Below are 23735 nucleotides of genomic sequence, written 5' to 3'. Positions count from 1 at the left end.
AGAATGGCCATTAGATGTGAAATAAACAGCTGTCCACAGCTCTGGCGGCCCTCACTCCCCTGTTCACTTAGGTCACTAGACACTCATTCCAAGGGACAGGAGTCTGAACAGGTCAGCTCCGTCGGCCAGCCAAGCCCATGATGACAAGACCAGGAGGTGGGCATGAGAAGGCCGATTTGTGTAGGGCAGAGGGAAGGCTTTAAGCCTGGAACCTTCCAGCCACTAGGGGGAAGGCCGAGCTGGCTTCATGCCAGCCTGTCACCATTACTAGAAAACCAGGCCAAGTGTGGTCTGCCAATGGCCAGACTGCAGAGCTGTGTTCTTGCCCAGGAGTAACCGAGAGACACTGGCTCAGACTGTCACAGGTGATGAGACATTAGGAAACCTCCTATCTTACAACAAAGCACGGAGCACAGCAAGCCTGGGCCAGGCTGCCCGGGAGCCTGGGCAAGCTGTCTGACTGCCCCACACCTCAGATGACTCATTGGCAAAAAGGGGTATGCATAGGGGACCCCGTAGTCTTGGGAGGGTTTCCTGAGTCAAAAGATCTGACACCCTGGGCATATGGGGAGTGTTGCATCACCGTTTGCTCCTATTTATAGGAAGGACTGAGACGCACGGCTGGGAGAACCATGCTAGTGCCCTGGTTTGGAAACGTCAGCTTTCCTCATGCTGCTGTTAGGAGTGGAACTGAAGTCCCACCTCCAGGACCTCAGCACATGAATCTCTTTCGAGATAGGACCCTGAAAGAGGTCATTAAGGTTAAATGAGGTCATTAGAGTGGGTCCCAATCCAATATGACAGGTGTCCTTATTAAAAAAAAAAAAAAAGAAAGAAAGGAGATTGTAACACAGACAGGCACAGAGGGAAGACCGCTGTGAAGACACAGGAAGAGGATGGCCCTCCGCAAGCCTAGGAGAGAGGCTACGGGATAAATCAACCCTGACAGCACCTTGATCTTGGACTCACGGCTTCCAGAACTTTGATTAAATACATTTCTATCATTTAAGCAGTCCAGTCTGTGGTACTTTGTTATGGCAGCCCTAGCAGCCTAAGACATCCACCTCCCACTTCATCTGAAATAAGAATATTAGAAGTGATTTTTTTTCATTTTCCTTTCCTTTTTTTTTTTTAAACAAAGCTTCATCTGTAGTTTTACCTAGACAGTACTTTGAAAGTTAGTTTCATGCTGTGTTAGGTGGAGAAACTATCTTTAGGTTTATATTCCCAAATCTTAATGTGAATTTAAATTCAACTAGGGGGAGAATTTTTTTTTCTTAATATAACAGAGTCATCTGCAAGAGTTTTCTTTGGAATTTCCATTTCTCACATAGGGAGTATCTTTGAAATGTAGACACTGCTTCTCATTTAGATAGTTCCCAATATTTCTTGAACTTATTCAAAAGAGCTTACTCTAAAGGTTATAAAATGAAGGCTATACGAAGGAAGAAGCTTTGGGGCATACGCAGGAGTGAAATGTAGTGAAGAGGATTATGTATTTGTATCAGAAACCTAGGCTTAGTTACTACAGTTGAACACACATTGAAAAACACAAACATGATCTGAAGAGAAACCAGAATTTCAACACACATTTCAGCTGGGAGTTTCCTGGCAGCCACAGCTAAGAATAAAACAAGATGTACTCACAGTATTTACTGTGATGCTGGGAGGCTACCTACTTCTCAGGTATGGCTTTGTTTTCTAAGAATAAATCCTAAAGAGGAAGTCTGTGAAAATTAAGTTATGACAACTATTTCTATATTTATTGGAGTGAAATCCATGATCTTTATACATATGGCCTTGTTAACCGCAACAAGAGGAAAACACACTCTAGAGAGTACCTGACCCAGGTGGTAGCAGGATATATGAGGGAGCAGTGGGGCAGCGCAATATAAGACAAGGATCCCACCGAAGCACAGGCCCCGCCATCGAACTGGATACACACGTCCTTCATTTCTCTGCGGCTCGATGGAAGAGAGAACTGCATATGGGTAGCATTGAGCACGTGGCTGACCTGTATCCTGTAAAGGGGAGAAGAGAGCTCTTTGGTGACACATAGCTAGCACCGTTGATTACCTAAGGAGACAGGATTTGAACTTCATTTGAACTACAACAGCTCGTAAACGATCAGAACAGCCGCAGGCAGCTACTGATTAATCAGGGCCCACTTACCCAGCAAGGGTATTATCTGGGGCTGGGTTCCTTTCGCTTTTGTGCATTTTAATGTTTTTATTTACATTTCCCTTAGATGTGGGGAGAGAAGGAAACGCAACCACTGCCTTTAAAAAGCCCCAGTGTAATAGGAAGTGCCAAGTGGACTGGGTGTCAAAGTTTATTAAGGAATTGCCACTCGTTTTGAGTGTGCTAATGGCACCATCCTTATCTGTTACACATACATACTGAAGTAGTCATGAGTCAAAGGATATGGTGAGATATCCGGGGATATGCTCTTAAAAACTCTCGCCTCCATCTTTTCATCACTCTCAAACATGTGGAGGAGACAAATGAAATAAGATTGGTAAAACGTTGACTTGGAAGTTGGAGGATATGAAGAGGTTCTCTGTTGTGTATGATTGGAAATTTCCATAATGAAAGGCTCGAAAATCAATCAAGCACTTGCAGGGAAGGTGTGGCAGAACCCAACCCTGGGCAGAGATGGATTCTGCCATTCAAAGAACAAAGAGTTCAAACTAAAGTCCATGCCAGGAGCCCAGGGGCCTTGGAATCAACCAGCATCAGAACTCCTGACGATCTCCAGACAGGAATTTAGCTGGGACTGTCCTGGGTGCTCTTGAAATCTGCAGAGCATGCCCTCAACACCCTTTGGGAGTCAAAGCAAAGCCTTCTACAGCATTCCCTCTGCAGCTTCGTCTCTATATCACATCTACAATGAGCCTCTAAGGCACAAGTCATGAAGACGGGGTTGTGTCTGGATAATGCTCAGTATAGTTATACCACATGAGAATCTACTATTATTACTTAAAGGCTTTGTACATGATTATTGACGGTAATACCCACAGCCTTTAGGCAGTAATAACAGATTCTAACAACAAGGCAAATTCAGAAATATTTGAGCCAGTCTGTACTGACACTTGCTCAAATTTACATTCTAAGATTTTATATTCAGAGCAAAGCTCTAGGAAACTCATTGTAAACTGGCCGATCATTAAAATTCAAACTTGTTTATCAATTTTGGAATGAGAGAGGCAGAAATATGGATCATTCCATTACTATTCTTATATTTTTCTCCTTGGAATAATTAGGTATTTAAAAAATGCAGTATTAAGAGAGGTTAGGATTATGGCATGAACTCTGATACAGAATTAACTGGGTATTATGTTTACTGCTCGTGAACTTGGGTTAGCTACACAGATGTGGTTACTGAAATGCTACATGCAGAAAGGTCTCTCTTAGTCATTTAATTTAATAACTGCAGTATCTCAAGACACACTCGGAATTGAAATGAGAGCATAAAGAGTCAGAAACAGGGTAATGCTCTAAAAAACGACTTATTTTCCAGTGAAGCTGATTGCCTTTCAGTGAACACACAGGTGTCTAACTTCACTACACAAAATGAAAGATTTTTGCAGTGAGGTATTTAGGCAGGATAAACGATACAAAAATACCTATGTTGCATAGATACAGCCACTAATGTGTGCTGGATAATTCTGGTAAATAGCAGAACAGAGAAGAAGAGCATCCAAGGAGTAGCTTTTTCCATCAAAATGACAGACATCCCAAATTTACTGCTAGGAGGGGAAGGGGATGACGGTTAGATGCAGCAAATGAATTAAAACAAAGAACTCAGTATGTAAGTGTGGCAAATTAAAATGCTGTACAAATCTGTTTTAGCAGTTAAGAACCAAAACACCATGCTTCAGTGGATGGTCTTTGACACATTTCCATGGTGAGAACAAACTCACTATTCTACAGCATGTAAATGGCAACATCTTTCTGCTTTAAATTAGCCAACACCTCTAAAACTAACAAGCAGAAAAGTCAAATGGTTTATTATGTTATTGTTACTTTATCTCATTTTGGAGAGTAACATTTACACAAGAGTGTTAGTAAAATACCAGACTTTCTTCTCTCAAAAGTTGCATTGAAAGAATGTGTTAGGGAAAAGAGGTCATAGAAATAATGGTGTTCAAATGGTACATCATTGACCAGATATCTGTGTTGGGGTGTTTTCTTCTTTTTAACACTAACAGATGTTTCATTTAGTTATTATTTGAGCCTGAAACCATTCCAGTACAGCTACTGCTGTTGCTAAGTCGCTGCAGTCGTGTCCGACTCTGTGCGACCCCATAGATGGCAGCCCACCAGGCTCCTCTGTGGGATTCTCCAGGCAAGAACACTGGAGTGGGTTGCCATTTCCTTCTCCAATGCATGCATGCATGCTAAGTTGCAATACAGAGAAGGCAACAAAAGAATGAAATGGATCAGAAAATTTGTCCTCTCAACTTTCAGTAATACATTGGAAGAGTGGCCCTATTTTCCCATCAAATTCTAAGGTACTCAACTATTTTTCTAAGTGATCATCTTAAAAATGATGTCTGTTTCTCAACTTACTTGATTTTGTTCATGAAAACAAATCAGGACCCCAATAGGCAACATCCTGGAATTACTGTATTTTGAGGTGTCGGGGGTTACATGGCACAGATTCTCTCAAAATTAACTTCAATGTGGTGCTTAAATTATTTTACTTCTTGAAATCATGTTATATCAAATATACAGAGTAAGTGGCTCACATTGGCACATGGAAAGAAATTAATCATAAAAAGATTATAATCTCAGTGTTATTCCTTTGGTATAAGCTTTAGCTTTTCAGTATGTTACCAAGAATAAATCACTAATATTTCAACTCACACATCCTTATCACAAGTACTGGTTCCTTTCAGGATCATTGTGATGTTCGATGCCTCGGTAAAGTTTGCCCCCGTGACGGTCACATTACTTTTCCCTAAGGTCGATATTTTCTGTGGCTCAATGGACTTAACAGAGAAGACCTATTTATTGGAAAGAAAAGATTAAAACACAAGATCAAAGCTAAGAAATGGCATTGTTCCAAAAAATCTGTTTATGCACCGCCGTTCGAAGAAATCACTGGGAAATTACAACATTTTGCAAACACAAGCAGACAGTGTTTAATGAAATCAATGTATTCAGGGAGGAGTGCTGCAGATTCACGTCTCTCAACATGCGACAGCATGAGGTCAAAGCAATTAGTCTTTGTCTCACAAGACAGTTGAAAATACAGTTGAAGAGTCTGATATTCTGTCTGAAGAGTGAGATATCACTAGAGTTCTCAAACATGCTTGCAGCCTCTGGAGGCTCACAACGTAACAAAATGAAGTAAAAGATGAGGCGTCCACTGACTGTAAGTCAACAACAGATTCATCATTAAGTTGGAATAAATGTCATCCAGGATAACTTAAATTCCCAAGAAAGCAGTTCCTATTTTTTGTTTGTTTGTTTGTTTCAGTATGCTATTTGATTCAAGGAATATACAGCAGGGAAAAAAAACTCAAGAAACCAACTAGTTAAGTCACCTAATATCAAGTAGTTGGATGCCTAAACTCCTGGAGCCACCCATTGTTATTCCACATTTGTAGGTACCATCTCTTCCTTGGAACCCATTACAAGCTTTATCAGGTTTTTTTCTATCAAGAAAGTTTCCCTTGGAATAACCCGATAACTGGGGCCCCATATCATGTAGATTTTATGCACCTTACTTCTCTATTTGCAACATCTAATCAAATTCCCCTTTAAAAAAAAAAAGACCTTTATTTGATGGCAAGAATCATTTTCCCTTTCAAAGACAAACCAATCTTGATCTCTTTCACTTTTCTCTACAGATGCCATTGTCTATCTTTTTGCTCATTGAGTAGTTGTTTTGTAGACTATTTCCAACAAGTCTATATTCTTCTATAATATGGACCAAACAGAGCAAGATTCTAAGATTCTAGCCCATACAAAGCTCAGCAGATCTTTAGTATGAGTGAATTTTCACACTCACACTCCTAATATTTGAAAATGACCCCCAGGTCCAGAGATGCTTAATCATGTGGAGTTTGGCTAAGTCATAAATACCGAGTGTATCCACTTAGAGGATAAAGTCTAGGAGGAAGCCACTTAAGGCACTGGGGGAGCTCATGTCCAGCACCTGCCTGCCACCTGCTTTGTCGAGTACCCCAGTATCCACTGCTCCTTTGTATATATGATGCTCATCAGGATGGCCTTGCTGTGCTGCCCGCCCTGCTGAAAGGATATTTTATCATTCTGCTCCTTGACAAACACAGGTGCTATATGGTGGAACAGTCACCATCACTCATGGTCACTGTGGATTGATTTTCCAGATTGAGGTAAATTCATTGTTAATGTCATCACAGCAATGATGTAATGCGACAGGGAATTGATTTCGGTGGCAGAATTTATTTTAATCACTTAGTAAAGGACTTCAGTCCTGTATTTATAGAATCACAGAGGGCCTGAGAGGGTCACTTTAATTATTCTGTTAGAGTTGACTGCATTTTATGGGGGAAATTATCTGCAAGAGTGGTACTTGGAATGGGGGGGATTAGCAAAGACATGGAAATAAATCCCTCGCAAATGTCAAGTGTGTGTTGTATACCAAAAGGCTTACTCTTTTCTCTGACAGGATGCCAGCTAAGTGAACAGGTATTTGTTAAACACCTACAGGATCCCTGGGGTGGCACGGGGTGCTGTGGGGGACACAGGACCTCTGGCTGCACTAGATCGGGAGAAAGTAAATTCCTAGATTTGCCTGGAGCAAGTTAAATTCAGTCCACTGCTTGTTCCTGGACAGCCTATGGGGAAAAAAAAGCCAAAAGAAGAAGAATATTCCAAGACATGTGTAAACACATGAAATGCAGATTTCAGCATCCATAAATACGGTTTTTTGGGAACACAGCCACACCACCATTTATGCATTGCCTGTCACTGCGTCTGCACTATAACGGCAGAGCTGAGTCTTTGCAACAGAGATCACATGGCTTGCAAAGCCCGAAATATTTACTGTCTGACTTTTTGAAGAAAAAAATCTGGCTGACCTCTGCACTACTGGGTCCACTGTCTTCTTAGGGAAGCAAGAGGCTTTAGGTAAACCTTGATGCAGACTCCACATTGATATCCAACTCGGCTCTGATTCTTGGGTTTCTTTGCAGATAGCCCTTCTCACTTCTTCTACTTAGACAGTTGATGTCTGCTCAAGTGAAATTTCAAACACGCCAAGTAAATGCTACTTCTTTGCTTTCAGGAGAGGCTAAAAAGAGAGCCTTCTAACTAACCTAAAACAGATTTTCTAAAGGGGGTTATAGTTTGCTCCTTAAACAGCTCCACAAACACCATCAGAGGACCAGCCATGTCACCTGATTAACTTTTTATTTCCCCCTGAGTAGAGATAGTCCTGCTATTTTCAAAAGGATTTTGTTTTAAAACCTTATTGTTGACAGAGGTTTCCATTGGCTGTCTAAGAGGATGGAATCTAGCCCTGGTCTATCTTGTGAAAGCAGATGCTTCAGATCTGCTTACAAAGAGGGTCAGATTAGTTGTCCTTTGTCTGCTTGGAGAACCTCTTTCAAGTGAGTTAAAGTGCTACCAAGCAGACCTCATTAAATAAACAGCTCAGATATACAAGAAAAGACAGTGTGCCTATATGGCTGTACTATATGCCTACAATTCTTAGAAATACAACACTTGCTATTTTTACTGATAAATAGTCTTTAAAAATCCAGTACATACAAAAGGCCAAGAATGATCTTGCCACACACTCAGTATTCTACATCTATTTCTGTATTTGAATCAAGACTTCATTCATAACCTGAAATGAAGTAGCAGGTCCCATAAGCTGACACATACAAGGGGTTAATTTAAAAACATAATCTAGCTTGATGCAAAGAGATCATTCCTTACAGCCCTATGGAGTGAGATTCCTCCCTCATCCTATGCCCAAGGATTTCCATTTAACAAATCAAAACACCATTGGCTCTAACCCTTAGAACCCTGGGTTGCCCAACAATTAACCTCAGAACAGTCTACTTCCTGTCAGTTACATTTTAAAGACTTAAGAGTTATTTTTAAATGGCTGTACAATTTTAAATTATTTAATAAAATATTTGGAACTCTGGCTGCTCACAAGTTTAAATCACTGCCTATTTGATATTAAAAAAAGCACATTAGAAACTGGTTAATTAGGTGATTGCAGAATACCCAGTTATTTTATTTTTTTAAAAAACAGAGTCATTATAAGACACTGGAAATAGCACAACCACTAAGAACCAGTTATCTTTGGAAAGGTCTAAGAGGATTACTCTTGACAGGAAGAGTACCTTTTGTGAAACCTGACATCAACACAATGCCAATTACCATGACATTAATGGAGAAACTACCACTATGATTGAAAAGAATATTAGCAAGAGGTACATTAGGAAGGCTCAATTTATTAAGACCAAATTGTACTCTATTAATCTGTTTCCAAAAAAAATCTGAATACAAGAAAGCTCTCTGCAGGCCTGGACCTGAATCAACACTCAGTAAAACGTTTCTCAGATTTTCACTCGTGAAATTAGTTCAAACGAGACTGGATAAAAAGTCACATGGATTCAAAAAAACCAGCTGGAGATCTGCAACCAAAGGACATTAGAGAGATGAAAGGTAGCACAACTAATTAAAGGAAAGTGCCTTATAGGGCCCTACAGGGGTGAGAATTTGGTTCAGAATTATTTAACATCTTTATTAATGACCAAAAAGGATGGAAGTAATATATTAATGAAATGTATAAATTGAGAAGAGTGGTAATCAGCAGTGGAGATGGTAAAGTGTAAAAAGAGGTGAGATGTAGAAAGAGAACACCAAAACACAGTCCCACCAGAGGAAAATGAGAGCGTTAATTGGAACAAAAACGTTGTGTCCATCTGATGCTCAGCCCCCAGCTGAATGCTTCTTCGTGGCCCACCCATCCGTGAAGGGACTGGTCCTAGGGAGCTTGAGATGCAACCGCCACTTGGTCCTAGCAATTATCAAGAGTTAGAAGGCCAACTGAGATGGAGCAGGAGGCCTCCAAGTGGGTGACAGACCAAAGCCTTCTGCAGAGAGATCAAGGCTTGCTTCTCTGACCTGGGGGACTTGAAGGGGAGGCTGCCGAGGCCAGTCCATCAGGCAGCTACTCTCGGTCACTGAACCTTCTGAATGTGGTTCCTCAGACCTGGTCGAGGCGCCCAGGACTCTGTGACCAAGGTGGCAATGCCTCCATTCCATTAGAGACCCCTGCTTGCAGATTTAACCCCACCAATCAAAACCCATCCCTCTGTTGAGTTTCAACTTCAATACGAGATGCTTGGTGCTCCCCTCTCCCGAGGGCTTTGGTTTCTCATCTCAAGCCTTCTCTGCTCTTCCCATCTTGGGGGAGACACCAGGCTTGCCTGAGTCTAACTCCTTTTCTTCGACTATGCTCCAACCTATCACCCCATCCCAAGCCTTCAACACTAACGCACACGCCTGACAGCTTGCCCAGGCCACCCAAGAGAAGTCCCTTCCAGACTGACTCTTATCATTGATACTACATTGAGGTCATGCAATGTATGTGGTTTAGTTGCTAAGTCATGTGCAACACTTGTGACCCCATGGACTGTAGTCCACCAGGCTCCTCTGTCCATAGGATTTCCTAGGCAAAAATACTGGAGTGGGTTGCCATTTCCTTCTCCAGGGGATCTTCCCAACCCAGGGATTGAACCTAGGTCTCCTGCATTGCAGGTGGACTTCTGCACTGCAGGCAGATTCTTTAACAACTGAGCTACAAGGGAAGCCCCATGCAGTGTACACTAGTGGTTAAAGCTGCGGCTTACACTGCCTGGGTTCAAACCTCGTGTCTATCACTCACTACCTACTGACCCTGTGCAAACCAACATTTGTCTATCAGGTGGGGAAAACAGGTCCATCGTAGAGCTCCAATAAAGGGGCACTTTGAGCTCAGGATATAACCCCAAGCTTCACAAATACGGGCCACCCCTAGTCAACTTTGCACATTCTGGCATTCCTACTTAAAGCTTTTTCTGTTGTACACACTAAGAAGCTTCATAAAAATGCATCCCCAACTATTATAAGTTCTTAACAAAACTCCACGAGGGCACATATTTTGCTTCTCTGCCCAGCACATAGTAGGTGTTCAATAAACATGTTTCAAATGAATGAATACGAGAGCAACTGGCAGTGAACCCCACAGCATGCAGCTCAGTGCTAGGCCCACAGAAGCTACTCAACAAGGCTCATGTTAAACTTGACTTTGCTTTTTAAGGCAGGGACCCTGAATGAAGTGATTTGGGTTGACTGTGAGGAATTAAAATGCACATCATACGTGATGGAGGAAGAGAAGAAAACTCACAAGAAAGAGAAGGAATGTGAATCTCCCGAGAGCAGGAAGACATGGCTTTGTACTGTGCGTTTCTATCCGGCAGTGATAAGTATAACAAATATTAGAACAACCTCATATCACAGACCTTCACAACCTTTCCTTGAGAACAGGAAAGACAGGGCAGTCATCTCTTCTCTTGGCAGGTGGAGGCCCCAGATATAAGATTTTTAAGAAAAGGAAGGAAAAGAGGTTAGGGCAGGGTGACAAGGCCAACTGTTTCTGACAGAGACTGGCCCTGACCGTTGAAAATACTTTCCATCCAAAGGGCAAATATATTGATAGATTTTTAAGTTATTTGCCCTATTCCTGTGAAGCGGCTCCTAATGAAGCCCCCTGGGGTTCTTTCTGGTTTGACATCATTAAGTCCGTTCCTGGTTCCCATGGGGGAGCTGCCATGATACTAAGCTGTGTTCAAGGGATGGCTCACAGGGTCATGAGAGAGCATGAAGACAACAGAGCCAAACAGGGAGTCAGCCAGGAGCCCTCTCTCGTAAGTTCCACGTGCTCACACGCACGCTAAGTCGCTTCAGTCGTGTCCGACTGTCTGAGGTGCTATGGACTGTATAGCCTGCCAGGCTCCTCTGTCCATGGGATTCTCCAGGCCAGATTATTGGAGTGGTTTGCCATTTCCTTCTCAGATGAGTTCATTCATGCATTAAAAAAAAAAAAGAGTCTTGAAGAGCATTCTACTGCTGCTGAAAAACAAAATGTAAGGCTCTATAGACGCAGGCTCCAGGGTCATTTCAACCTTGTTCTGTCCCTTAACTTCCTGCATCCTTCTGCTCCAGCCAAACTAAATCACTTGGGGTCTCCCATAAGGGGTGCACTGGAATTTTCTGTGATGCACTATGCTTTCACAGTGCCCAGGCCCTATGCTTAGAAGACCCACCCTGTCTCCAGGTGTCTCTTCCCTTAACTATCGGCTGCATGCCATCTTGCATCAATCCATCCATCCATCCATCAAAGACTTAACCAACTGCACTGATGAAGTGTTTTTAACTGCCAGGCCCTGGGCTTACATAATCAGGAATGACTAAGACAAGGCCCCGGGCACAGAGAGGCTCTCAGGGTTTGTGTACTTCCTGGTACCTTTCCTAGGCTACTATTTTCTATATTGTATTCTTATTTATGTGCTTATGTACATATAAGATTCTTAAGACTGATGACAAGAGATGCTCCTGATTCACGTGTGTCCTCCTCATGGCATCCATGGAGCTCTGCGTATTGGTATATATTCGGTGCACAATCAACACCTGTAGGGATCATCAATCCAAGCTCAGCATTAGGACACCCAAGACTGTGTACCATTCACTCACATCTCACGTCCCCATGCCTGGCACATAGGAAGCACTCAGTATGTATGTGATGTGGAAGACGCACTGAAGGAAAGCCTTCGATGGCTTCTCTGCTGGAATAGTGTTCAGTGCTTCATTCAAAGCCAACCTGAGGGCCACACTGGAAATCTGGATTTACACATTCCACGTGATAAGGAAAAGACAGCCGTGTATCACAGAGCATGAGAAATCCATCCGGTGACAATCCTCCATTCCCAATAGTCCATTCTGAACTGAGTCATTCATTCATTTCTGGTCATGCCATGCAGCTTGCCAGATCTTAACTCTCCAGCTGGGGCTTGAACCCACACCCCTTGCAGTGGCAGCATGGAGTCCTAAACACTGGGCAGCCAGGGAATCCCCACGTATTTAAAGAAAACATTTCAGCATCAGAAAGATGTCTTTCACCAGAGGTCATGCACGGAGAAGCCCTGAAGACAGGTCTGGGCTTTTGTTTATTTCCAGCTTTCTCCTATTTCCTTGGTGACCCCAGTTCTTTCAACCACATATGTCGAAAGGTTCAAGAAGACATAATACAAGAAACCAGGATGCAATGACCTTATTTTTTTCTTTAAAATAAAAATGTAAAAAGTCACTGCCTGAACCATGACTTAGCAATAGAAAGGGACACATTATTGATGCATAAAAGGATGTGGATGAATTGCCAGAGAATTGTGTTGAGTTAAAAAGACCAGTTCACAAAGGGTGCCTCTGGATGATTCCATTTATACGAAATCTTTGAAATAATAAAATTACAGAATGAAGAACAGATTAGTGGTAGCCAGAGGTCAGAAACAGGCAAGGGGGAAGGGGCAGGGATGACCACAGGCAGGCAACATGGGGGGACTTGAGGTGACAGAGCTTATCTGTATCTGGACTGTTGTCACTGTCAAATCCTAGTTGTGACATCGTGCTGTTGTCTGGCAAGATGTTACTGCTGGGAGAAACCGGGTAAAGGATATATGAGACCTCTCTGTATTATTTTCTCACAGCTCCATGCAAATCTACATTATCTCAGAATAAAACGTTTTCTTTCAAAACAATCACAAAAAAGAAGAACAAAATCTCAGAATGCACACTTTCTGATTTCAAAACTTACTGCAAAACAGTATTTTATGGGTATAAAGACAGACCTCTAGACCAATGGAATAGGATATACAGTCCAGAAGTAAACCCTTGCATATATAGTCACATGATTTTTTGATAGGGGTGCAAAGCATATTTAATGAGGAAAAGGACAGTTTTTTCAACAAATTGTCTTGGGAAACTCGATAGCCACAGAAAAGAATGAAGTCGGACACCTATCTTATACCATATATGCAAATTAACTCAAAACGGATCAAATAACCTAATTGTAAGAATTAAAACTATAAAACGCTTAGAATAAGAGTTTTATGACATTGGATTTGGCAATGATACCTTGCATGTGACACCCAAAGCAGAGACAACAAAATTTAAAAAAATAAATTAGACTTGGACAAAATGTAAAACCTCTGCGCATCCAAGGATACAATCAACAGAGTGCAATGGCCATCTATGGAATAGGAGAAAATATTTGCAAATCATATATCTGATACATGGCTGATAGCTAAAGTATGTAAAGAACTCCTGCAATTCAACAAAAACAACAAAACAAGCAACCTGACTATAAAATGGACAGAACGCTTGAATAGACATTTCTCCAAAGAAGCACACAAATGGCCCGCAAGCACACAAAAAGAGGTTCAATGTCGCTCAACAGTAGGCAAACGTAAATCAAAATCACAGGGAAATACCACCTTATACCAAAGTAAGATGGTTACTATTTTTTAAAAAGTGTTGGCAAGAATGTGGGCTCAAACGCTGTTGGTGGGAATGTAAAAAGGCTGAGAGGTAAGGAAAACAGAACGGTGCTCCTAAAGAAATTAAAGACAGGATTACCATATGATCCAGCAATTCCACTGCTGAGTACATACCCAAGAGAACTGAAACAGGGTCTTGAAGAGGTATGTGTACACATCCATTTATAGAAGTATTAGTTACAATAGCCAAAAGATGTCTGCAATCCAAGACATCAATGGAATGATAGACGTGTCCATCAGTGGATGACTGAATAAACCAAATGTAATATATACAAACAATGCGACATTATTCAGCCTGAAAGGAAATCCTAACACATGTTACAGGATGGATGAACCTTGAGAACATTATAGTAAGTGAAATGAGCCAGTCGCAAAAAGACGAAGCCTGTTTGATTCCACTTCATCTGAAGTACCTAGAGTAGTCAAATTCACAGAGAACTGAAAGTAGAACAGTAGCTTCCAGGGGCAAGGGGAAGGGAAAATGAGGCGTTACTGTTTAATGGGGATGGGCTTTCAGTTTTGCCAGCTGAAACATGTTCTGGGGATAGATGGTGGTGATGCCTGACAACAACGTGAAGGCACTTAACACTACTAAACTGCACACTTAAAAGTGGTGCATTTTGTGTTATATGCACTTGACCAATTAAAAAAAAAAAACTGAAACAACAGCAAAAGAGAAGTTTAATTTTTTTAAAAGCCACTGCCTTTTTGATTTAAACACCTGTCACTACGCCTTAGTTTCATCAACCAATGAGAAGAGTCAAGTGGCTCATCATTTAATAAAACCTCAAAGACTTAAAAAGTCTGAAGAGATTGGCACACCAAGCTTTTCTAATGCCTCTAATTAACTTCATAATCCATTTTGATTCACATTCCCTCTGCTTGTTACTGAATTCACCTACATGTACTCTCAACTGTTTGGTGGTGATTAAAAATGTGTTACTTATTTATATTGGCACTTGACCTTAAGTAGCAGCAAATGGATGTGTCAAAGCCACAGATTAGTCAAGAAATAGAAAACTGAGCCTTTAAGAACAAAACATGCTCCTGTGTTTGATTTGTCTGCTCCCACTAGACCCAAGGTTAATGAGAATAAGAACTTGTCCTTTTTCGGTTTTCATTGCATAGTAGATGCTCAATTAACTTCCCTTGACTGAATGGCGCCAGCATTTGTGTGCTAACTGCATCAATCTGCCCAGAAATGTTTCCTTGGTTATATTCTCTCTTTCCAAACACGTCTGTCAGTTGAGCTTAGTGACTTACTATGAAGAAAATAAGAGGAATTTCCGAAGAAATTTTCATGAAAAGTATTTTTTCATGAACGACAGTTTTGAGACATGAAGAGAAATGTATATTTATTACATAGAAACAACTCTTTGGTTTGACACTATTAACTACTGGTCAGATTGTCTCTACAAAGAAAAGCAGTTCAAAGAGATTCATTTGTACGGTTTGCATAGACACGCCCAGCCCTCGTATACCCCTCAGAAATGCAATCATAAATGTGGTTAAAAACTGAAATCCCCTCAGTGCTATGTGCTCTAGACGTCCCTCTAACTCTTCCTGAGATCACAACATCAGATTTAAAATTTGACTTCTACCAGAACATCATTTTTCACAATTATAGATTTTTAATTTCTTTTATGTGAGTGTGCAGCCTCTGATGTATTGAGCCAATTAAATGAAACTTGGTTAAAAACCAAAGGTAAAACGGGAATTTGGGTAGAAAGCAAAATAGGGAATTTTCAAAAGGAACCCAAAGTAGCAGATGTTACTGTCATTTAAGGGGGATTTTCCCAGCATCAATACCAAAACAGGGTCTGACCTGCAAGCCCCAAGTGGTTCTGTTACTCATATTCTCCTTGACTCTTCCTCTTCCTGCTGTTTTGGGTGGTGTCCATTTTTGAAAAGCCACTGGACAGAGGTCCTGAAACGAAGAACATTCCTTCAACATCCCAATGGATAGAAATTCAGAGTTTGAAATAAACACAAAATACAGGCTAGGGCTGGGTGGTCACAAACATTTATTTTTGGTGAAACTCTGTAATACCAAAAAAATGTCACTTTACCTGGTTCCTCTTGTAATCTGAAGGGTCACAAGCTGTGAAGGGGTGGATGCATTTTCTCTCACTTTTACACCAGGCACAGCCAGTTCGGATACATCCTGGACATCTGGCAACACAGAAAACCAATGTAATTCCTGCATTTTTAGGAAAACACACATCCTAGAATTTCCCTCTGTGATGCTGTGTGTTAGGATTAAAAAAAAGAAGAAAAAAGTCCCTAGATAGACTGTGATGAACCCAGGGGAGACAGGACCGTTCTTTCAGGCTAGGGACAGACTACTGACTTTGCGCCCTGCTCTGGGCAGCCCTCGCGGCTGACGGACCATCCTGACGCTTGCTAGGAGGTTGCCATGGAAACCTGAAGCTGGGGTCACCAGCTGCATTGGAAGATGACAGGAACCCTCTGAATCTGTTTCTGCATCCGGTTCTGCTATTCATCTACCTTCAGGTAAGCTTCCCTCTGGACGCTCATTTCCCCATCCCCAATAAGCCCACCCTCACTGGAGCAGGAACACCGCCCAGTGCCTGGAAGGTGGGAAACTAAAAGTGCTACCTTGGCAAGCAGAGAAAACAGGGTGCCACTGTTTGCTTTTTAATCAAATTAAGGAAGAATTGTGTCTACTAATCAAACAACCATGCATGGATAACAGCGGAAGACTTGAAAAGCACTTAATAGGATAATCAGTGTTAAAGCAAGAATAGTAAAAATGGAAATTGAAGTGGGTCTGGAAGTGTAGCTAAGGGAAGCAAGAGAGAGCTTTGGCCTCTGGGACGGAGAGGACCAGATCAGGCAGAGGGGGACACATTCGCATTTCAGATATGCTTCCAGAGATGCCAAGGCAGTTTTGGTGCCTGACCTACAGAAACTGCAGTTTTGGTGGGAGAAAGCAAGCAAGCACAGGCTTGCCTAAGTGTTTATCAGGCCACTGACGTGCACTCAAAGCAGGCCTGCGCCTTGCGCCCCACTTGCTAACACTCAGGTGTGATGACCTTACTAAGTGCTTTCCAAAAGGGAAGTAGGTACCCTGGGAAAGGGCAGGAAAGGGTGGGCACTCACCCTCTGGGGAGCTGTGGGTCTGAGATCTGGTTCTTAATTACCTCCTTGTGCACCGGAGGCAAGTCACTTCTTTTCGCCAGGCTTTACAGTTGTAGGCGGGGAGCTGTATCATGTTTCAACTCTCCTTGAGCTATACAATTCTGTTTAACTCTTTCCCTTTTTCTCCCCCCCACCCATTTTCATGGACTTTTGAGGCTTTCTGTAACAAGCTTAGCTTTTCCCCTCCTTGAATTCATTCTGTTTGTTAGAAATCACTGAACTCACTATCAGAACACTGAGGTGGTAAAGGTAAAGTCCGGCAGCTCCTGTCCATATAGGTGTAGGGTGGCCTCCCTACTCAGCTTCCAGTTTGTTGCCTTTTCCCTGAAGAAACAATGGTTCCCAGGCCAGACCCACAGAAACCTACATTTGGCACTCATCCAGTTGGTCAAGCATACCACTGAAAGAACTACGGAATCACTAATAAGACAGCTTCCTATCATTTCCATGGAAACGTCCATCCCATTTTCCAGTTGGAAAACCAGGAATCTGGGAAACATCTTTTCTCTGCCTTCACTCTGCTTTAGAAGCAAGGAGGGAAGTGCGGTCCTAATTCAGGGGGGTATGCAGCTCAACAGGGCCAAACATGGTACAATAATGTGGGTCATGATTAATATGTTCTTTTTTTAAAAATTATTTATCTGTTTATTTATGGCTGTGCTGGATCTTCATTGCTGTGCACAGGAGCTTTCTCTAGTTAGGGTGGCTTCTCTCATTGCACAGCGCCGGCTCGGTAGTTGGCGGTACATAGGCTCAGTGCCTCCAAGGTGTGTGGAAGCTTCCTGGATCATTGATCGAACCTGTGTCCCCTGCATTGCCACTTTACCACTGGACCACCAGGGAAGTCCTAACTTGTTCTTTTGATGACAGAGACTCCTGCCTTTTCTTGTCTTTTAACTGTGACTTCCTTTTACCTCATGCTCCACTCTCTTCCTTGACTCAAATTCTCAAAGTCATTCTGATCTACAGATAACCTAGCTGCACCCTTTTGCCTATTACTTCAAGGCCACCTCTGGGTCGGGGGAAGATGTATTTCCCTGTGGGTAAAACACACCCAGGCATAGTCGTTTGCCTCTTGGCTGCACCACCTCACTTAGTGGGGCTTGAACAAGCCAGCTGATTAGCTCAGGGGCCCTCCTATCTCCCATTAGGCCACGGTCCAAAAGGCGCCTTGGTAAGTTCTCCTCCACAAAAGAGTTCTTTAGGAAATCGGAGAGTAAAGCAAATAAATTAATTAAAACCAATGAGAGGATATTTACATTTCAAATAAAATCTTACTCTCTTAATGATGAGCAGTTGGTAAAGTTGAATCTCTTTGACACATGCCAGGAACCGAATGAGAACGTCACGTTGACAATTAAAACATCTGGAGCAAAGAGGGAAAAGCAGTCACTGACGGCGAAGCCCTGCTATCATCAAGCAAAGCCGGAAATACAGAAAATAAATATTTTTTGCCTCCTCCACATACAGGGTGGAGTGTGCCAGCTGTTTGCTAACATTTCCGTCAGTATGTGGCCTCTTCCCCGGGGCCATTCCCATCAGGCAGCCGAAGTGCACAGCACAAGCCTCCAAACAGACCCCAGCCCACCTCGTTCCAGGCCTCCCATGGATAATCACTAGGAAAAAGCCATTTCACAGCCCATTTGCAGCTCATCCTCTCCCCAGAATCACTATCTCAGCTTGTAATTGGCCACAGCATAAGAATAAAACAAGTCACTGAGCAAGAACTGCCTAGAACATGATAACCAGAATGTTAGAGAAGAAAGAAACCCTGCATCTTCAGAAGAACCCACACTACAAATGTGTACACAACACACTCCGAAGTGTGGCTCCGGTGGGCTGGGAGCCACGATCTTCTTGGAGTCAACTGTTGCCAAATCTATGAGGAAGGATTTCCTTTTTGCTTTTGAAAACCTACCCATCGGTTAGAAAACCCCCAAAGGATAAAGCAATATGATCAACAGTGTGCTAAATCACCATGAGAGAAACGGCCTATTTCCTGTATCACTGTAACTTACATCCTCTATCCAAGATGATTCCTAAATCTGGTTGCATATCAGAATCACTTGAGAAACAGATGAAAATACAGATTCCAGGGCTACATTCCCAGATACTCTGACTTGGCAGGCCTGGGGTGTGTTGGGAATCTGGGTTTGTAATCCTCCCCATGTACTGTACTGACTGTGTATTGCCAGGTTTGGGGGCGGCAGCCCAGGGTGGTGCCTTTCAAATCCCGTTGTGTCCAGGCACCAAGGCACCATGTGATATTTTCGTTGTCCCCCATTTTGGTATTAGTATCTTCTTCCTTTTAGGAATTAATGGGGAGAGCAGATGATACTTTAAAAATGAAAAGTCTTTCCTTGACAAATTAATAAGTTGGCCTAACTTTGTCGGTACCTCTAGTTTTCCTGCTGAAATATGATCAGTGCTTGATTCCAAAAGTCTGAGAATCCTTACTTTAAGAGGCTTCTCTACAACAGGAACATTCATTCTGAAAGCCAGGATGCCACATAAAATTCTGCTCACATAAAGTGGAAATGATAATGCTCGGTTCCAAAGACAAGGAGGTTTGGAGGGCTGGCATGACCTCTCAGCAAGAGCATTTGAATAAGACACTTGATAACTGTTAACAGAATGAATGTATGGACAGTAAGCACTGAGGGACTCCCAGTGAAACATACACATCATCGGGATCTACAAGTGTCCAGTGACAGAGACTAGCAAGAGTTGTACTTTCCTGCGTATCAACTGTGCAAAAAACACTCCTGGGAAACCTCACAAGGAAATGAGTATATATGATCTCAGCCCTGAAAGCATTCAGTTATTCTAGAAGAGACAAAAAAAATTTAGGTGAAACAGCACCATGAGAGGATAGCCAAGGAAATACCTTATGAGTGGTTCAAGTTCCATGCATCACCTGGGTACCAAGACTGGGGTGCATGTCGGGGGGCAGAGGGAACTGGAATGATTAGGATGATTAGAGCAGAATCCATCAAGGCTGTTATGGAAGAGATGACTTCAAAGCAGAAGGGAGACAGAATTTGGTGAAAGGCATGAAGCTACTACAGACTACAGACAAAGGTTTGGTAATGGCCACTGACTAGCTGCGTGCAGGAGGTAGGAAGTGTGTCTGTTTGCCAGCTCCGAATATATAAAGCATCCAGAGAAAAGGGCAGACGAACGGTTGGGTGAAACTGACAGAGGCTTTAAAAACAATTGACTACACTATAAATCAACTGCATTTCAATTTAAAACAAAGATTAAAAAATGTTAAGAATGCAATCAATTAGCTTTTCACGGTGATCTCAAATACTTCAGAAGCTTATGTTCCAGGTGAGCAAGACCTGCATTTTAATAACCGTGCACTTGACTCCACGTGTTTCTCACCCAAAGGAACTCATGAATCCTCAGTTCATACACTGTAACTCCTAGCCATCTTTTTTTAAAACTTAATTTTTATTGGAGCATCGTTGCTTTACAATATTACGCTTCTACTGTACAGCAAAATGAACCAACAAAACATATACATACACCCCTCTCTTCTGGATTTCCTTCCCCGTCAGGTCGCCACAGTGCATTAAGCAGAGGTCCTTCTGCTATACAGCATGTTCTCATTAGTCATCTGTTTTATACGTAGTATCCATAGTATATATGTATCAATCCCAAACTCCCAATTCACCCCACCCCTGACCATCCTTTGAATCCACCCCTTCTCTTCATCCTGATCTGCCTCCAGCTACTTCCACTCTCAGTCCCCTCAACCTGAATCACTGCAACAGCTTCCCTTCTGTCAGACTTTTCCAAATGCAGCCCTTCCCTCCTCCAGCCCTGTTCTCCACCTGTGGCCATTCATTCAACAAAAATGAATTGATCATCAATGGCTACTTTGAGCCAGACACTTTGTACCTTCTTTGGTATCCGTTTTCTGTCACTCCACTCTCTACCCCATTTGACTTGGCCACATAGAACCTTTTTTTGGCTCCTCAGACAAAGCTTTTTCCTTCCTTTGGTGGGTCACACTAGCTGGGCTCTGCCTGGAATACTCTTCCCCTTTTTCTTCGTCCAGCTCAACGCTACTCATCCTCCAAGAAGCTTTCCTCGCCCTCTCGCTGTTCCCCCGAGTCTAGTTAGGTGTCCTCCTTGTGTGCTTCTCACACGTGTTCCCTGCATGCTGCACACGGCTCTGTCAGGTGCTGGTCACTTGCTGCTATCCCAAGAGGCTCTCAAGACTGTGAGCAAAGAACAGATCAGTCTCTTTCAGTCATGCTGTCCCTACCACCTAGCACAGTGTCTGGCTCACAGATGCTCACAAATAAATATTTGTTTGAATGAACGAATGCAATGAATTTAAGATGGTAAAATATTGGCCATTTCCTTTTCTCATCTCACCACGGGCATTCCCAGCTTTTCAGATCCCTGAACTATCTGAACCATCCAGGAAGGGTCAAGTTCAACGGTCTCTGGCTTGCCACTCACCTAAGCAACTTGAGGGGGGATTTGCCAGCCTCCATCCTTCTCCAGCTACAGGCGACAGTGGGGGCCTGCGGCCACAGAAGGAGAGGAGCAAAGGCGAGGGGGACTGAGGGCGGGTGCAGGGAGTGGGGAGAGGGAGTCTACAGGGTGAGGCTGTTCAAATCCTGCCATTTGACCTGTTTCCCTGGGCACTCTGGGCTCACGAGGTTCTCTTGACTTCTTCGTTCGCTAAGAATGCTGATAAAAACCAGTGGCGCGCACGTGCCTTTGTAAGCTGTTCTGGTCGGGATGTTGCAGGTACAGGTCTCATTGTGCACGCTTTTGCCCTTGCAGAGCATCCTGCCTGTGTCCACGTTCTTCACCACACACTCTGAGTGCCTTGGAGAGAAGCTCCCCACCACCGTCACTGTCGTCTGTGGGGAAGAAAATACAGGAACCAAATTATGTGGTGTTCTTCCGTCATCTCTATGCACCCTAGAGCTTGAAAGGAACTGACCTTCTGATTTGCCACAAGAGAGTTTCTTGGATTGCTGACGCAAAGAAAGAGATGTTTTATTGGCTATTTAATTTTCTCTATTGTGAATCGCATATTCATATTCTTAGGCCATTTTTCTGGTTTGTATTTTTTCTTATCAATTCTTAAGAGCTCTCTGTATAGTATAGATATTAATCCTTATCTGTCATATTTCTGACACATTTTCTCCTAATGTACTGATGTCTTGCAGTTTGTATGTGTTTTACCCTATATAATATGTTTTTATGATCAAATACAAAGTTTATTGTTATAAAGTTCTTCACAACTCTTGCTTGTGGACAAATATAATATTGTTTCACCATCTTTGTTGTTTTATTTTTTAAACATATCTTTAATCCATCTGGAATTTATTTTTAATCAAAGGATAAGATATGGGCTCAACTTTATTTTTACACAGATGGTTAATCAGCTAGGTCACAAGCATTTATTTTTAAAAAAGTTCCTTTTCCCAACTGAATGGAAATACCACTTTTCTCATGTATTAAATCACCATATACCTACAAGTTATTTCTGAACTTTGCCCTGCTCCAATTATCTATTGATCCACTTCTTTCCCAATGTCATCAAATTTTCAAGACTGTGGATTTAAATATATTTATGGTAAATCTATTTTTATTTTCGTAATTTTCTTAGCATTTTCTAGACATTATTTTTTCCATATGAACTTTAAGATCATTTTACCCAAATAGGGTGATGGGACTGTGAGTCTAACTGGAAATGTACTAAATATATGCATTAATTTTAGGAGATTTTATATCTTTATGATATGAAGCATTCTCATCTAAACACAAATTATTTTGTTTATATTTAGGAGGCAGAAGATGTGGCGGGGAGAGCAGGAAAAGGGAGTAGAAGGAGGAGGAGAAGAAAGCAAGCAAAGAAGAAGGAAAAAAGAAGAAAGTTAAAGAAAACCATATGTCAGTGGGAGACCCGTTTTGCATCAGGTGCATTCAGGGGGTCTGGTGGGGAGGTGGGCTAAATATTAGGGAGGTGGGAACACAGGCAGCGATCAGCTTATCCGCGATGAAGAGTGACAGTCCCTCACCACTGGGAGGTGTCCATCTTCTGTTAGACTCCTGATCTCCGCCCAGAGTCTGCACGGCCAGCTAAGAATCCACTGTCTCTCATCCTTGGATAAGCTCTATCTATTTTGCTCTGGGGTTTGTACCCTTATCTTTTTACTTTAAAAAAGTTCTGTTTCTGAGCCACAGAATCATGCTGGAAGAACACAAGTTCTTACAGTCCAACTTCCACTGAGCTGAAGTCCAGCCATCTCCAGGGGCCCTGAACCCCCAGCCATCCCCACCAGCTCCTCTTCAACACCTGGCTGAAGTCTCCCTCATGCTTCACCCCTGCATTTCTCCCTGGACTGCACATCTCAGCGTACGACCGTTATCACCCGTTACCCTGTCCACAAGTATGTGTTAAATGGAATACATTGGTCAAACACGATAGTGAAAGTATCAGAAACTTTGTTAAAGTCCTATTTTCAGTAGCTCCTTTAAGTTTTCCACATTGCCTTCAGTCCTCATATGCGCAGCATTTACATAACTGTAATCATTGCATTAATTTATTTCATAGTGAAGTGAAGTCGTTCAGTCATTTCCGACTCTCTGCGACCCCATGGACTGTAGCCTACTAGGCTCCTCTATCTATGGGATTCAATTTATTTCATAAACATTTATCAAACGTTAAAGATGTGCCATGTAATACACAAGGTATTTGCTACTTCAGTGAAGCAAGCAGCTATAGTCCTTACCCTCAAAGAGCTTACAGTCTAGCAGGAGTGTGCAAAATTTCACTAGACTAAAACTGGAAGGTCACACAGGATTGAGATCACTGTTGGTGGGAGTGCAAATTGATACAGCCACTATGGAGAACAGTATGGAGATTCCTTAAAAAACAAGGAATAAGACTACCATATGACCCAGCAATACAGCTACTGGGCATTTACCATA

At 42.3% G+C, this 23735-nt stretch overlaps 1 protein-coding gene across 1 annotated transcript in view; it reads right to left on the bottom strand.

Moving 5' to 3' along the window:
• Positions 1 to 23735, bottom strand: part of PLXNC1 (plexin C1) — a 152562-nt gene that overhangs the window by 59028 nt on the left and 69799 nt on the right. The window contains exons 6-11 of the mRNA XM_052640383.1: positions 21508 to 21655; positions 18048 to 18135; positions 15677 to 15779; positions 15433 to 15534; positions 4870 to 5009; positions 1842 to 2021 (exon numbers count right to left, since the gene is read on the bottom strand). Coding sequence (XP_052496343.1) covers positions 1842 to 2021; positions 4870 to 5009; positions 15433 to 15534; positions 15677 to 15779; positions 18048 to 18135; positions 21508 to 21655 — 761 coding nt within the window. The remainder of the gene's footprint in view (positions 1 to 1841; positions 2022 to 4869; positions 5010 to 15432; positions 15535 to 15676; positions 15780 to 18047; positions 18136 to 21507; positions 21656 to 23735) is intronic.

The sequence above is a fragment of the Budorcas taxicolor genome, chromosome 5, assembly GCF_023091745.1.
Source record: "Budorcas taxicolor isolate Tak-1 chromosome 5, Takin1.1, whole genome shotgun sequence".
Lineage (NCBI taxonomy): Eukaryota > Metazoa > Chordata > Mammalia > Artiodactyla > Bovidae > Budorcas > Budorcas taxicolor.
The sequence above is the reverse complement of the archived record's forward strand: the minus strand, read 5'-3'. Positions and strand labels throughout refer to the sequence as shown.